The following is an 18294-nucleotide window of genomic DNA, read 5'->3' on the forward strand; positions in this document are numbered from 1 at the left end:
TGAATATCCTGCATTAAAATTGCTTTTTATGTAAAAAGAAATAGTTAACTCTTTTGAATAATGACGCAGTTGTTATGATTTATTTCTTGAATAGTGACATAATTTGTTTGATTTGCTGTATAGTGTATGTACTGAAAACATTAGAATGACAGAGCACGTATTTATAAGGCGTCCTCCTTTTCTGAAAATATTTGGAACATTTAACTTAGAGTTTTGTTGCGCTTGCGTAAAAGCAAAAGTAGGAGTACAACATTTTACTGTTATTGGGAATACAAGTATACAGTAAAATAGATTTTGAGCCTTAATATAAACACGAAAATAACTACATTAATTAATGAATGAATAAATCTTTAATTTAATATTTAAACAAAATTAGAATTCTGTATCTTAATTTAGTATATATTTTTAAAATGTCTGACTGGTCATATCTTATCAATACAGAAACACACAATTAGGCTAAAGATTAAAAAACAAACATTTACGGAAATATTAATTACATAATTTTGCTAACAAGTAGTGTAGTGGTAGTCTCAAGAATAATAGTATTTCCAGGATACGGTCTTGAATGTCATTGGTGTTACACATTGTCATTGGTGTTACTTGTTTTGTCAATGATGTTACGCAAGAATATTTTAGCTGTCATTTCTCAAGAAACTTTATTTTTGAAATTTAAATTGTTTATATAGGAAAGCATACCTTCTACTTTTATGACTTTGATGAAATTTATTTTGAAGGACTCCATATTTTTAAATAATTAAAACTGCCACAGTGTATAATTTAAGTCACATACAGAATATCCGTGTGGAAATGCACAATTACACCCTTGGATAGTTTTTGATTCTAAAGTTATTCCATATATGTTATTAGGAACACCCAAATAGCACATCCATGTGCTCTTGATCACTATAAACCAATTGGATCACACTGCTGAACTACCCCCACTTGTCCGGTAACACCAATGACATAATGAACTTGTTCATAGAGTAACATGTGTCTGCACGTGCAGACCGATTACAGTTCTGCGTGGCCAGATATAATTTTATATTTCTTTATGCATCTAGTTTCCAAAAGTTAACAATAAATATTTATATCTTTTAATTGTTTTATCTTGAATTTGTATTTTTGAAAAGTGACGTTTTCTGTACAATGACCCATATATACACCAGAACATTACTCGATGTCGTAAAATCTCGATGTCGATCAACCGTTTGCTCATGAATATTCAGTAGACTCTCACTGGCTGACGACTCTCAGTGTCTACGATTTAGTCTCTCCCTCAGTTTTATTTAACGACGCACTCATTTTATTTTATTTACGGTTATATGGCGTCAAACTTATGGTTAAGGACCACACAGATAATGAGAGAGGAAACCCGCTGTCGCCACTTCACGGGCTACTCTTTTCGATTAGCAGCAAGGGATATTTTATATGCAACATCCCACAGACAGGGTAGTACATCCCGTGTCCCACATACCACGGCCTTTGATATACCAGTCGTGGTGCACTGGCTGGAACGAGAAATAGCCCAGTGGGCCCACCAACGGGAATCGATCTTAGTCTCTAACTTTCTCTTAATGGAACTCAATGGACCCATTCTCTTTTTTCCCGTCCCAACCAGTGTACCACGACTGGTATAGCACGACTGGTATGTACTTTTCCTGTGTGTGTGTGTGTGTAAATGCATATAAAAGATTTCTTGCTACAAGTGGGAAAATGTATCGGGTTTCCTCTCTAAGACAAAGATATGTGGTATGTGATATCTTGTCTGTGGGATGGTGCATATAACAGTTCCCTTGCTACTAATGGGAAAATCTAGCGAGTTTCCTCTCTAAAACTGTATGTCGAAATTACCAAATGTTTGGCATTCAATAGCCGATGATTAACAAAAAAATCAATGTGCTATAGTGGTGTCGTTAAACAAAACAAAAGCACAAAAAAAAGCCTCCTAAATGTTTTTCACTAGTTGCGACCCTCAAGGTTGACTGAATTTTAGGTTCACCTTTTAGTCAATCTATGAATAAATTGCTTAAACTGAAAATATGAAAGATAATGTATTCATTTATCGGAGCTATCTTTTGTAAGACCGCACGCAGTACCTGGCACGATTGTAAATTATCGAAACTAAGACGTAAACTTAAAAAAGAAAAGCAAATCTCATACATAAAAGCTGATCTTTCTTCTTTTCGAGCGTGCGTCACCCTAGAACATATAGACATTAAGTGGCGATAAAACCTTGGGTCGTATTACTTACGTAAATGGTGTTAGTTATAAACATCGCAATTTTAACATGCATTACATATTTTCTCGGTTACAATTATGGCCATCATAATTTTTAATTGTAATGACAGGCAGTGGGTAATGGCAGCATGAATACTTGTTATCAATACGCGATGTCGCCACGCTGTACATAAAAGCATTTACTTCGATTTTATCAGCAAACGATTGCATTAAAGCAGAGATCATTTTTAAAAACCGCAAAAACGGTAAACAAAAAACTGTTCCTAATTATGCTATTTTAAGTACCTTAAATAACCTTTTTATTTTTACTGAAAATTTTTTCGCTTATAATTGTGGTTATCATAATACCAGGTACTCGTTGATGGCAGTATGAATGCTTACTAATTCGCAGTGTCACAACTCTGTTCAGTGCAATATTTCTTTTATCGACAATTTATGACATTAAAGAAGTGATATATTTTTTTTAATAATTGCAAATATGGTAAAACGTTTCTAATATGTCATTTTAAGTATCTTAACTACGATTCATTTAATACAATAGAGGAATTTTAATGGTCTTGGTAACGAATATATATTGCGAAACCTGCAGTATTAAATACCAGTGAATGTAAACAATTCAGAGAGCAAACTAAACTGAAGCAGAGGCTGATTTCAAGGTAAGACTGGGTAACAGTTTTAATTTGTCAGATTTTTTAAAATACCAAGCAGTGAGCTTATGCCATATGACATTAGTATAAGATATTTCATAACAGTATAATTAATCATTGTTTGTTAATGTTATATAGTTATCATACAGCTAATTAAAAATAAAAATTCAGAATTTTTTGTATGTTTCCCACTGATAGAGCTTTTAAAGCACTTAGCGCACGCCTGATGCTCGGTCGGTCTAGGAACGATCCCCGTCAGTATGCCAACTGGGCTGTTTCTCGTTTCATCGTGCATCACGACAGGTATATCAAAGACCGTGGTATGTGCTATCCAGTCTGTAGGATGATGCATATAAAAGATTCCTTGCTACTAATGTAAAAATGTAGCAAGTTTTCTCTCTATGACTATGTGTCAGAATTACCCGATGACTAATAAACCAATTTGCTCCAGTGGTGTCGTTAAACAAAACAAACTTTAACTTTCAGTTATATAGCCGTAATTACAATGTGTTGAATGCCATTAAATGAAACATTCCTTTCTTCTTTGGCTGTAAGTTACAAGTTTTTTTTTAAAGGACACTACTAGAGCAGCGCAATGAATAATTAATTATCGGCTATTGCATGTCAAACAGTTGGTAATTCTCACACGTAGTCATCGGAGGAAACCCGCTGCATTTTTCCTAATGCAGCAAGGGATCTTTTATATGCACTTTCCCACAGACACGAAAGCACATACCACGACCTTTGACCAGGTGTGGTGCACTGGTTGGAACGAGAGAAAAAATCAGTCCAATGGATCCAACAATGTGGTTCGATCCTCCAACACAAGCACCTCAAGTGAGCACTAAACCCAGAGATTATGATGAAGATGTTTCTTTTAGATTAATTTTTATTTCTGTAATTGTTTTTGCTGTTTTGGGGTTTTTTCAGATGATGTTTGCTTGTATCGGTTTAATCTTTGTATTTGCTGCTCAAAATGCTTATGGTAAGTGATTTCCTAAAACTGTATAAAGTAATTAATATACTCAAAGGCAAAAGTTATTGTGACATGGATTGTTTGGAGTAATAAATTTGTGAATGGATGTATGGATGTAAACCAGAGAAAATTTGCATGAAACAGCTCAAAGAAATGCAACCAAGCAGTTGTTGCAGCGATTGCATGCTTTGTGCAAGAAACATGGAATATTCGGGAGAAATGCTGTCCAGTGTTCACCATAAAAGGCCAGACATTCAGTCGCAAATCATTGCCACTCTGTGGAGCTTTCAGAAGTCCAGAAGTCAGAAAAACACCATTAGTGAACTGTTTGATGCAATTTCAGTGAAAATAATAGATGGCGAGTCATCGGTATGCTTGAATCTGGGACCTCGCAGCGTGACGTCACGTCAATTCAACGTCCACAGAAACACCATATGGCACTTAAGGCAACGATATCAACAAAACAACCAGGTCAGGGACCGTCCCCGTAGCGGCCGACCACCCGTGACAACCCTTCGCCAAGACACATGGATCCGAACCACGCATCTGCAAAACAGGTTCCAGCCAGCATCCCTCACAGCTCGTACAACCCCTTTCTCCAGCGTTTAGTGGCCTCAATGAGACGACGGTGCCAGGCCTGTATCAATGCTCAAGGTGGACACACTCGCTACTGACTGTGTGAACTTCGATCTGGACCCCCTTTAGTGATGTGACTCATTTGCATATGGCGGGTGAGCCCTTTTCATGGACTATTGCTTGTTTCCATACCATCGGACATTTCTCTTTCCATGTTATAACGTTTCATACACGACAGTAAAAACTTATCATTAATTATCTTTGTCTTTTGTGTGTCACAATAACTTTTGCCTTTTAGTATATCTCAAAACCAGAAAGGCTGCAGTCAATGTACAATTGTATACCTGTCGCCTTTTCTTTACACCCGCTTGATTATTTAAAGTGCTTTAAAACCAAATTATCAGATATGCGGAAATTCATGTTATTTAATTCCTATTTTTGCGATTAAACATAAAACAACTGTAACAGCCCAAAATGTCACAACTGCCCAAGATGTCCCAGATAGGACATATTGGGCACCCCTACATATATACAATACCTGAATAATAAAATCACGGTTTTTTTTTTTACTAATGACTATTAGAAGTGGAACTACTACTAACATACCAATGTTTGTAATATGGTCTTCCAGTATTTCCTCAGTCTTCTCCATGTATTGGGTGTAGGATGGACGTGCTTGAACCTTCAGTGGTTATAGGCCCTCAAATAATTTATCCTATCCCAAGTGTATATATACTGGATACGGGATGTAATTAGAGACATTATTTATCTCTTTTTTAGACCTATTGGCGTTTTTGATGGCGTTCTGGTTTGTTGTGGGGGGTTTTGTGTGTTTGTTTGTGGGGTGGGTTTTTTTTTTTGTTTGGGGGGGGGGGGCATTTTTGTTTTCTTGGGGTGGGGTTTTCTTTTTCTTTTGTATGGAATGTTTTTTATTTATTATTATTTATTTTATGTTTGGCGGTGTGTTTGGTAGGGTTATTTTGTTGTTATAGCTGGTGGTGGTGGTGGTGTTTTCGGGGGTATGTCTTTTTTTTTTCTTTTTTTTTTTTTTTTTTTTTTTTTTTTTTTTTTTTTTTTTTTTGCTTTGGATCAATTTCGATACAGAATTCACCAATAATCTTACTAAATGTTCTGACGACTTTTCTGGTTCTGAAATAGGCAATGGCGAGTTTTTTGTTGGTGGTGGTGTTGGGGTAGGGTGGGGTGTTGTTTTGTGATACAGGTTTTGTTTGGGGGGGGGGGGGTTCTGGGGGTTGTTTTATTTTCTATTTTCATTTTTTTAAATAATAGCTGTTGGTTACAACATCATCTTGAAAGTTAATTTCCCTCCTTCTTTTGTTCTAGGGGCAAATGTTGCCCAAGGAGCTACAGCTACCCAGAGTTCCACGTGGCGTGGGATATACACAGCAGACCGAGCCGTGGACGGGAACACTGGAAAGACTTTCTTTCAAGACACGTGTACACATACCGCCTGCAACGACCCGAATCCTTACTGGACGGTGAATCTTGGACGAACTCACAACATCAACTCTCTTACTATCCACAACCCAGACCAAGCACGTACGTTCATGATAATTTAGGGTGTATACCACCAAATGAAATTCCACAGACGGTAATAGTAACATATGTGGCTAAAACTCCTACATGCAGCGTATCAATCGACATATACACCATGGATATAAATAATACCAACCCTCACCCTTAAAATAAATCAGAAAACAATTTGAGGTTAAGCTGATCATTTCAGAGATATCGGGTAGCGTCTATGACTACCGAATGCATTGGTGGGCATTGGGCCGAATTTACACTCATGTAACTACAAACATTGACAACCCTCCAGGCTTCGTAAATTCGGCCCAATGTCATTTGGTAATAGTACTAATTCTTCTATCAATGTTCAAGCGAGTATACAGGGAGTATAAAGGGAAATTGTGCAAGGGGGGTCTGTATTGTGGTGAGCAATGTATTTTGGATGCTCAAGTCATGTTAACTCCCAAAACAGTTTTTAAATCCCTTGGAGCATTCCATTCTCAATGAAATAATCGTATATGGTGTACATGCCCAAAACGCCATCCGCACACACATCAGACGTAACACGCGGACCGCACGCACGTACGTACGGTATCCAGTCTATATGAGACTTTGGTTTAGCATACTACGCCTTTTCATGAAGTCGCAGCTTCGACCAGATTATTTTGACGTATTATTGTATTTCAAGCGTCAGCTCAATTATTGAAACAAGATGACATGTCTACCCTCGATTCATATATCTGTTTCAGGAGGTCGCCTGCACGACGTCAAGATTGAAGTATTCGCAACGGACCCCGCTACCGGAGGCGGTAAGATCATATTTAAACATAACGGTAAAACATCACTAACGCCAAAACAAAGATTTTTCTTTAATAATCCACAGTTTAATAACAAACCATGTGAAAACTAAAAATACAAATAAACACATTCTGAGAAATAAAATAGAATCCGCGTCAACTATGATTGTACACCTTTAAATATTATTACCACTCTTTTTTTATATATATATATATAGCCAGAAATTATTTTTGTTCTTTTGTTCATGCATTCTCCTACTTCGTTTTTAACATTATAAAGTGTGCCTATCAATTCATAAATGAAATAAATTAATTGTTTATCACTCAAGAACTTTACACAGGTAATATGTATGTAAGAGGGGCGGGACGTAGCCCAGTGGTAAAGCGCTTGCTTGATTCACAGTCGGTTTGGGATCGATCCCCATCTGTGGGCCCATTGGGCTATTTCTTGTTCCAGCCAGTTCAACACAACTGGTATATCAAATGCCGTGATATATGCTATCCTTCTCTGTGGGATGGTGCATATAAAAGATCCCTTGCTGCTAATCAGAAAGAGTAGCCCATGAAGTGGCGACAGCGGGTTCCCTCTCTCACTATCTATGTGGTCCTTAACCATGTGTCCGACGCCATATAACCGTAAATAAAATGTGTTGAGTGCGTCGTTTCCTTCCTTTTATTTATGCGAGATTCCATTACATTTGTCAGTGGTCAAAGGGACTTAACCCTTTCCATCATAATTACGTTTTTCGTTTTATCTTAAAATAGATAATACTGGTTACTAGCTGTTAAAAATATAAAATACTAGTATTGTTCAAAAAGTAGCTTATAATCTAATTATGACAGATACGTTATACATACGTGGGGCGGGACGTAGCCCAGAGATAATGCGTTCGTCTGATGACAGATCGGTCTAGGATCGATCCCCGACAGAGGGTCCATTAGGCTATTTCTCGTTCCAGCGAGTGCACCACGACTGGCATATCAAAGGCTGTGGTATGCGCTATCCTATCGGTGGGATGTTACCTATATCATTTTTGGCCGACTGCCATTTTGCTTTTTTGTGGAATACTCTCATGGACCAATTGTTGTGGAAATCTAGCATTAATTAGTGGTAGGAGAGTAATTTATCGTACCAGTAGGTTGTTTTTGTTGTTTTTGTGTTTTTTTATTATTGTTTTTATTTTTTATTTTATTTTTTTTTTATTAACAATGTGGTTGGGTGTGAACTGACAGCATTATGAGCCCTGGTTCACTGGTTCACTTGCGCCAATAAAGTCTGTTAATGCAGCAGGGGCCCATTTCACAAAACATCGCAAGTTTACGTATGCGACTAGTAGTTATACCCAGGCATACATTTACAAGTGTTTGGCATCTATTACACACAGAACATCATATCATTATGGACGATGAAGCATTTTAGGGACAAAATCAAATGAAATATGAGAACTTCAAACTATTTTATTCGTAGTAATGAACGTAGTATTCCATGAGCAGTAACAAGAGTCGTGGTTTAGTCGTAAAATTACGTTCACGTGCAAAACTAGGCTTACGATGTTTCGTAAAGTTACGTTCACGTGCAAAACTAGGCTTATGATGTTTCGTAAAATTACGTTCACGAGCAAAACTAGGCTTACGATGTTTTGTAAAATTGGGTCTAGAAGAGCATCATGTTAAAGCAACATTTCTTACAGCATGCTATTTTCTAAACAGGAGCTGGTGCACAGCTGTGTGCGACTATAGGTTCCACGCCCGTTACTTCTGCAACCTCCACAACCTTGACCTGTACGATGGGTACCAAAGGCCAATACATCAGAATCAGCAAGTCTAACTTGAAACCAACACAACTTAACTTCTTTTGTGATGCACTGCTTCTCTGCGAAGTCGAGGTGGATGCAACTCCGGCTGGTAAGTAAAAGCGGGGGGGGGGGGGGGGGGGGAGAATGTTAAAAAGGTGGCTATGTTAACTGTTAGTGAAATAAAATAGTATTCTTCTTCTTTTAATTACGTCATGTTAATCCACTTGTGTACATTTTTTAATACTCTATGTGGGGTTTTTGTATGTTGTCTGTTCTCTTCTAGTACTTTTGAAATTTAGAAACTTAATATTTTATATCTAGTAGCGAATGTTATTTATTCATTGTGCTCCTGTGTAGTGTCATTAAATAAAACACACTTCACATTTTATCCATGTCATTATTAATGTGAAAACAGTTATATCAGTCTGATCATACCACAGTTTTATCTCGTATATATTATCAATTTTGCTTTAAAGGCATACTGTCACGGATTTAAGGACCATATTTCTCTAAAAATGGATAATAAATAAAAAATTACATTAATTGTTGGAAACCAAATCTAGCTATCGCATCACCTTAATTGAATCATGATGGAGTGAAATCCATGTCATCCCTCTCGGCAATTTTAGTTTTTGAATTATGGACCATTGCCATAATTCAATTATTTTTACAAAATGTCATTAATAAATGGAGTATGGTGGTTATGAAGATGGTTGAATTAAGTACATTTAGGGACAAATCAAATTATTTTTGTTCAGGTAATACTTTGTTAGGCCATTAAATAGGTCAGTGGTCTGTGACAACATGCCTTTAAGACCTTTCGCGTATCCAGTGTCTTTCGTAATAGGGCACGGGACGTAGCCCAGTGGTAAAGCGCACGCCTGATGCGTGGTCGATCTTGTTTTTATATTCCACATTAATCACACATTATTTACTTTTTATTGTTTAGATTTTCCATTTCCGAAGAGCCGAAGTGCTTCTGGTCATCTTGGTGTTCATAATATCATGAAATTACTTTTTATATATATATAATTTTAAAAACGCACGTATCTTCCGTCTCAGGGACCGGCCTCGGTGGCGTCGTGGTTAGGCCATCGGTCAACAGGCTGGTAGGTACTGGGTTCGGATCCCAGTCGAGGCATGGGATTTTTAATCCAGATACCGACTCCAAACCCTGAGTGAGTGTTCCGCAAGGCTCAATGGGTAGGTGTAAACCACTTGCACCGACCAGTGATCCATAACTGGTTCAACAAAGGCCTTGGTTTGAGCTATCCTGCCTGTGGGAAGCGCAAATAAAAGATCCCTTGCTGCTAATCGGAAAGACTAACCCATGCAGTGGCGACAGCGGGTTTCCTCTCAAAATCTGTGTGGTCCTTAACCATATGTTTGACGCCATATAACCGTAAATAAAATGTGTTGAGTGCGTCGTTAAATAAAACATTCCTTTCTTTTATTCCGTCTCAGGAGTAACGGTTATGGAGATGACCTGTAGTCTATTTTTAACGTCACATACTCTTTGTTTCACTCTTATTAGAACTTTAACGAGACGTGTGACAGGTTTGTAGATGGATTGAAACTAGGATCTGCGACTTTAACGAGATGTGTTACAGGTTTGTAGATGGACATAACTTAGTGTCCATTTTCACGGGTTGAAACTAGGATCTGCGACTTTAACGCTTTTTCCGTTGTTTCAGCAGGAATGATATCCGTAAGGCAAGGAATGAATTTATTTTTAGCATATTTCTTCCTTTCCGAAGAGTGTTATGCCGCATCAAGTGGGGTGGGTGGGGCGAAGAATTATTGTTGTACAGACCCCTAATAGTCTAGTAAATATATGACTGGACCTAGAACAAATTGCAAACGAACGGGTTTTTTTATTTATTTATTTATTTATTTTATTATTATTTTGTTAAGATGACCCCACTGAACATTATATCTAAAATCCAACACAATCTGACGTCGGGAAAGGTGCTAATTAGTATAAATCCAATATGGCCGCCAAAACCAACTTGAGGCCCGATATCTCCTAAACGGTTGATTTTAGACCCCATAAATAAGTGTTTTAGTCTATGTGCAAATATAAGTTTGAAATAGTTTTATTCTTGGTCTCCTTTTTTTCAGTTGACTGTCCTATGGGTTTTGAACGCAATCAAGATTCCTGCTATTACTTCGCTGATGAATACGCTGAATCCTGGTTTAATGCACGGGTATGTTTTATTTAAATGTCACGGGTCAAACATAGCAAATTAATGCTAGCGGTCTTCTGTCCCGAGACAGATTTCTGGCTATCCAAAGACCGGCCTCGGGACAGACATGCTTGAAGCTCTAGTGGCATATGAGCGGTGTCCTCCCATAAGACAGACGTCCCATAACGCATACGCGTTAAAACAACACAAGACCCATTACTAATTACCTGCCGTTTACCTTGAATAATACATGTAGTAAATAATGGAATAGTCGGATACACATTTTAACATGTCTCACGATTCAATTTTCTGTCTGTTCCACAATTTATACTAATTTTAATAGATGTCCAACGGCATCCAAGAACTGAATGGGCGTTTTCTGTTCAAGGGTTAGTTGCGCCTTCAATCTCACGATTCTATTTTCATTCTGCTTATACACTCTCTTTCTTGGTGGTGGGCAGCTCCAAAGTTTATCTGTCTCAATTTAGCACGTTCGGAGGTCTCTATTCCTTTGATTAATTCTACAAATCGGTATATGTTTGGATGATGAACTTGGATTGAACGATTCATTCTGGAATGAAATCCCTCCAGATTATTATTTGTTCTTGGGCCAGTGGTCAGATGATGGTTCCATACAATCAAAGGGAATCTGGAGTCATCGTCTACCCATGTTAAAACAACATAATCATTAAATGCCTCCGCTTGTGGAACATCAGGTCCGTCATTCATGGCTTCTAACCATGCATCCTGTACTTGTGCAATGGGCAAAAGTGGTAGTCAAGCAGCCCTCCGAATCCATGTCTGTACAGCTGGATCTTCTTTGTACAAAACAGCAAGACCCAGTTCTTGAGTTTTCCTCCAAATGGCCTGTGTAAAGTGAAAAAAGCACCCTTTTACTTCAGCTTGCGGAAACTCCGTCTCAACTGCCTGGATTGCAGCCATCTCAAAATCAGTCTGAACTTTACTTGGAGCAAGGGGTTGGTTTAATAATTGTTGAACTTCATTTTTCAACAAACTGAACAGTCTAATGTATGTTATCCTCTGTTTATCGGGAAGAAGAGCAAACACAAGGGGATACATAGTGGTTCCGTCCATAGCATGGATGATGTATAATTGGTTCCACAATGCTGGACAAGAAGAGAAAGTTCCGTCCATAAAAATGGATTCTGCAGCCTGTAGAGCTACGATTTGCTCATCTGTAGAGAACACAAGCATGTTATCTTCATTTCCATCGCTAAATAACAGGTAGCGTCTTCCGTCATTTGTCTGTGTCCATGGTTCTTCTAGGATGACATCGGCTCTAGTCTGTGGTAGGGCAGGTATCAGAACTCGTCTCTGTCTGTACAGTGCACTGCTCATACTGGGAAAGGAAGGCAAATGAGGAACAGTTTCTAATGCTTGCTTTGCAACCTCATCATTGTATATTTGCTGCATAGGTGTTGTTTCTTCTCTTGCTCGCTTCCGTAGTATGCTGATAAACCGAGCAACATTCGGATCACTTGGAAGATGGTTGTGTTCCGATGTGTTCCGTACAAATTCGCCGACAGTGGTGCATTTCCCGGTACACGTTTTTGTCACGCATCTCCAGTGAACACTTTCCCCTCTGGTGCGATTCTTTGCAAATAAAAATCCATCCAATATTACTTGTGGTGAACCTTTTTGTGATTGAACAAATTCTATCCTTCTAAGACCAGCCATGACTAAAAAATTGAATGACTGTTTTTGGTAGCTACATGCAGTTAATATATAAGAACTTTTATGTTATCTCTGTGCTTAGCTATGGTTTAAATGTATGGTCAATGAAATACAAGACATTGGTCGTCAGAGACATAATACTCATTGATATACAAACAATGTCTATCTGAAGTGAAATGAATTGTATACGGATGTTGCTAAACTCTAAAAACACGGACATCATAAAACACAGTATCTTTACATTTGTTAATTCTGTTTAGCAGATTACAATTAACTTCTCCTAGTTGCCTGTGTGGAATTGGTAGATATAACAATTTTTTTAAATAGGTACTGTCATAACTGTGCGGTAATCATTGATATAAAAACAAAACATTGTCAATCTGAAGTGAAATGAATTGAATGGAGATATTGCAGTGGAAAATCCACCAAGCACTGTATCTTTACATTTATTAATTGCATTTACCAGATTACAATTAAACTCTCGCTGTTGTTTGCATGAAATCAGCTCATTAATTAAGACTGCTGTTGCACTGCAGCATAGCTTGCTGAGCAGATTGGAGCAATACCATTAACGCAGTCAGGGGTGTACAGGATACATTACATAACCCAATAAAGAGTTTTGTCTATCAAATGGCATGTCTGCCTTATGGGACGTCTGTCTTATGGGAGTGAACCATATGAGCATGTCCAAAACGTACCCGGTCCGACCCGCTAGCGGTCTCGAACTACTCAAAATCACGGGCGTTCGAGCTCTGGTTGGAGTCTTTAGAAAGGCAATAAAGCGTAGCGCGTATGACTGTTCCATCGACTGGTACAAATCCTTCTCATATGCTTTCTCTCCTATGATATTGGGTTAAACCACTAAGCCTGGCCGGAGAACACACATTTTACACAAAAAAGGTATTTGCATGTGCTGGAATTGCCACAAAAAAACAATGCCTTCAATGTTAACAAGTTACGCATGCAAACTAGATGCTTCAGTCCAATAGTTGTCACTTCAAAGCTGTCTGACACAATGTTCTTTCTTTTCTAAAACTTATTTTCCTAGTTAGATCCAATTAAGATTCAAGCACGCTGTCCTGGGCACACACACCTCTGGGCTGTCTATCCAGAGCAGTGGGTTAGTTGTTAGTGAGAGAGAAGAGGGTGTAGTGGTCTTACACCTACCCATTGAGTCGTTAAAACTCGCTCTGGGCGGGAGCCAGTATCGGGTTGCGAACCCAGTACCTACTATCCTTATGTCCGATGGCTTAACCACGACACCACCTAGGCCGGTTGCCACAATGTAATTACAGTCAAACAGCAGACTACTTTTGCGGATATATTTCCGGATTAACTAAATAGTCTACTGCCTTGTGGTCTCCGTGGGATTATTATTTTTTATTTTTTTTGACGACCATCATAAATCAGTTTATTATACTTCACAGTAGTTCATCAAGATTAACTTTGACTACATGTGCAAGCACTAACAAAGTTAATCCCGGGAACGAGCAACGTCATTAGCAATGTTGTCGAGCAGTATTCAATCCGATTTGCGGCCAAAATGTTTACAAAACGACTACCATCACGTTTTCCCACCCAAATCGTGTACTGTGAACTATTTCGAGCATATGCAGACTAACAAATACTTACTTTCAAACGATCTTCACTTTGAATTAAAGCAAAAACGTTAAATACATGTAACTGGTACCGAGTTTGTTATTCTATTTATTAACCTAGCTATTTGGGATTTTTTAAAAGCCTTTATTTTCGATATTGCCTACATCGGCTACACGTCCATGTATAAGTAATAGTTATATCATGGTTTTGATTCGTTAACTGTATTTAGACGCGGCACGAGACGGAGTCGAGTGCCCGCCGTCTATATACAGTTAACAAATCAAAACCAATGATATAACTGTTTTGTACCATGATAGACGCGTCTGTGAGGGGCGTGGCCTAAAAACTGTGCAGTTAACTTTAGTTACCCGCACAGTTTCAGTTATACCATGGTATTGCAGTTACACCCCAGTTGACATCAAAGAAAAAAACCCGGCCTCGGTGGCGTCGTGGTATGCTATCGGTCTACAGGCTGGTAGGTACTGGGTTCGGATCCCAGTCGAGGCATGGGATTTTTAGTGGCGACAGCGGGTTTCCTCTCAAACACTGTGTGGTCCTTAACCATATGTCTGACGCCATATAACCGTAAATAAAATGTGTTGAGTGCGTCGTTAAATAAAACATTTATTTCTTTCTTTCAAAGAGAGAAACACCAAATCATGGTGCAAAGAAACGACGTAAACTACTTTACTGTTTGAGTAGTGCTTTAACTTTGTATTTTATTCACGGTTCACAGATAATTATCAAAACCAGAAGTTCTATATATTCAGTAAAAAAAAAAAAACTATAATGAATGGTATTAAACTACCATTTTATTACAAGTTTAACACTGAAACCAGAAAGACGTAAACGCAAATGCTTTAAACTACGTGACGTCATTGTGTGTGCTTTGCCAAATCGTGATGATGTCATATTTAGTACCGACAAGGTGATTGGTTTGTTGGCGTCAAATCGTACAATAGTAGTGTACGTTAAACCAATGCATGATAATTTCTCAGTGAGAAATTATGATTTTTATTTTCCCCGTTGTGAGTGCCCGCTGGGATAATAAATAGTAATATTTTGGTATGTACTTGCATCCTTCGTTTCGGAAGAAAAAAAATAGTATTCAAATAGAAAGTGATATTCATCACCAACAACATCATATACAACATTTCCGTTCACACGTGGGAATATTTTCCCATCCAAATTCAACTGATTTTAGCGCTGAGATTGCTTTATGGGACGGGATCCCGTAAAGGACCTTCTATAGACGAGGCACTAAATAGATATTCGTGGAATCAACCACTATTTTGGCAAATGTCCATTCGACTGCATTGTGCAGAGATACGGTCTCGATCCCGGGTGATGGTTTTATCATTCAGAGTGTTGTTGTGCTTCTCTTCCTCGGACAAATATTGCTGTTCATCACAGGTTCTCCCTGACACGAATAGTTTCTCAATCAGGGTGTTTATCTGACTGGTATGTGGAACAATATTGCAGAAAATGCACCATTTCACAGACAGGATAGTACATACTACGGCCTTTGTTACACCATTTGTGGAGTGAGAAATAGACAAATGGACCCACCGACGGGAATCGATCCTAGATCAGTCGTGCATCGTGCATCAGGCGAGCGCTGTATCACTGAGCTACGTGCCGCCCCTTGCTATAGGTTTTCATTTCTACTTCTTTTCGTGCTTATATCCATTACGTTCAAGCACGCTGTCCTGGACACACATCTCAGAACAATGGAATAACGGTTATATTAAATAAATGTTAGGGGTTAGTGAGAAAGAAGTTGGAGTAGTGGCCTTACCCATTTAGTCGTTGAACTCACTCTGGGTGGGATCCGGTATCGGGATGCGAACCCAGTACCTGCCACCTACAAGTCCAATGGCTTGACCACTACGCCACCGAGGCCTGTGGTATTTTCCTCTTTTTTCATAAATGCAAAGCCGTAAGCCGATTAATGTTTATAATAATTTGAACTTTTCTTGTATAATATATTACAGGATGCCTGTCAAACCATGGGAGCCGACCTAGCTGTTATTGAGAGTCAAGATGAAAATAATTTCATAAAGGGAAGACTTGCTACCATTGCTGGTAATAATACACGTAAGTAAACACTTAAATATTTTCACATTTCCTCTCTCAGTATCTGTGTGGTCCTTAACCATATGTCTGACGCCATATAACCGTATATAAAATGTGTTGAGTGCGTCGTTAATTAAAACATTTCCTTCTTCTTCTTCTTCCATATAACTGTAAGGCTGTGATCGACCTCCGTCAGTAGGCCTATTGAGCTATTTCTCGTTCCACCCAGTGCACCACGACTGGTATATCAAAGGCCGTGTTGTGTGCTATCCTGTCTGTAGGATGGTGCATACAAAAGATTCCTTGCTACTAATGAAAAGACTATATGACAAAATATGACAAAATTGCCAAATTGTGACATCCAATAGCCGATTATTAATAAATCAATGTGCTATATGTGTTGTCGATAAACAAAACAGACAAATTTTGTTTAAGGGGGTAGTTGCCCCCGCCCCGTTGGTGCGCGGTCGGTCTGGGATCGATCCCTGTCGGTGGACCCATTGGGCTATTTCTCGTTCCAGCCAGTGCTCCACAACTGGTGTAACAAAGGCCGTGGTATGTATTATCCTGTCTGTGGGATGGTGCATATAAAAGATCCCTTGCTGCTAATCGAAAAGAGTAACCCATGAAGTGGCGACAGCGGGTTTCCTCTCTCAATACCTGTGTGGTCCTTAACCATACGTCCAACGCCATATAACCGTAAATACAATGTGCTGAGTGCGTCGTTAATATAAAACATTTCCTTCCTTCCTTCCTTCCTTCCTTCCTTCAACCGACGTAGCTAAATCCCTCCCCCTGTCCGTTATGAAGTACCTGTACCATTTCAAAACGGAGAAAAAAAATGTGATATTGGTAAATATCCTAAAAATGCATTATGTTTACGTTCTCAACATATTTAAATGTCCATCCTCCAATTATGCACCACTTGACAAATGTTATTGATTTGTAACTAAAATGTATGCCTATGAGCCGGTAGGCTTAAGGCTAATAAACTATACTATATCAACCTCTATGAAACATCCTTCGTGCTCCATTGTATTTTTAAATTTCAAATGACTTCTTCCTTTTATTAATTCAGGGAGCTTTTATGCGGGACTACACAAGCTGAACGACAAAACGACGTGGAGGTGGATTGATCCTGAGGCTGTGACGGGTGTCCCATCAGGACCTCCTAACAATGCGAGTGCTTTCTCAGACTGGAGAATAGGGCAGGGTACTGAACCCCGCAATCACTGTATGCTGTTTAACCGACCAAACACTACCGCACCTTTTGAATGGTATCATAAAAAATGTTATTATAGCCGCTATTATATTTGTGAGGTTAGCCCGACCTTTCCAACATCGCCCTGTGGCAAATGTGCCAAGTAGATTTCGGCTACAGAAGACCTTGCATTGGCTTGGCGTACATAAATAAACTATGATTAAGAAATAAACTAAATTTGCATCATATGTATGCTATGTTGTTGTTTGTATTTTTTTTTTTTTTTTGTGTGGGGGGTTGTCGTGGAGCTGTTGTTGGGTGTTTTTTTGTTGGGTGTTTTTTTTTTTTGGGGGGGGGGGGGGGGATTGAGTAAAAGTTCACTAAGTGACAGCCCGAGGTGTGATACGTCCGTAGGCGTCGGCCCATCCCCAAAAGGAGGAAACCCCCCTCCATTTTTCCATTAAAACAAGGGTCAATCAATCCACGCGGATACTGCCTTTGAACCCGGTTTTCCCAAACGAGAAAAACCCAAAGACCCCACCAGGGGGCCCAAACCCCGGGCCCCCAAAGGGGTTTTTGGGGCCCCCCCTTTAAAAATCCGTACGCAACCCCCAATTAAGGATTTTAATTTTATTTCTCCAGGGGTTCTTTTGGGGGGTTGGGGTTTTCCGTTTGGATCCGGGGTAGTGTGGGGATTTAAAAGTAAACGGGTAAAATAATTTTTGCTTATTTAGGTGGGCCAATTCCCGAAAACATTCAGTAGGCACACTGTACCCCTGGTGGGTTTTATCTTCCATTGGATATGGTTCGGTCCCGTGGGGGTTTAAACCTTGGCCCCCCTGGGGATCCCCGGTTGGCCATTTTCTTCCGGGGGGGAAATAAAAGATTTTCTGCTATTAAAAGATGCCCCATATGGGACCCGGGGTTTCCTTAAAATTCTCGGTCCTTAACCTTTCTGTCCTTTAAAACCCGGGTTT

General features: G+C 39.0%; 1 protein-coding gene across 1 annotated transcript; it reads left to right on the forward strand.

Moving 5' to 3' along the window:
• Window positions 1-2798: 2798 nt before the first annotated feature.
• Window positions 2799-17561, forward strand: LOC121375929. The gene is made up of 8 exons (XM_041503654.1): window positions 2799-2894; window positions 3816-3870; window positions 5782-5997; window positions 6717-6776; window positions 8475-8669; window positions 10682-10767; window positions 16035-16137; window positions 17195-17561. Exons 2-8 carry the CDS (start codon window positions 3816-3818, stop codon window positions 17482-17484), a joined length of 1005 nt encoding a protein of 334 aa, XP_041359588.1. The 5' UTR covers window positions 2799-2894; the 3' UTR covers window positions 17485-17561.
• Window positions 17562-18294: the final 733 nt, after the last annotated feature.

Source organism: Gigantopelta aegis, chromosome 6 (genome assembly GCF_016097555.1).
Source record: "Gigantopelta aegis isolate Gae_Host chromosome 6, Gae_host_genome, whole genome shotgun sequence".
Lineage (NCBI taxonomy): Eukaryota > Metazoa > Mollusca > Gastropoda > Neomphalida > Peltospiridae > Gigantopelta > Gigantopelta aegis.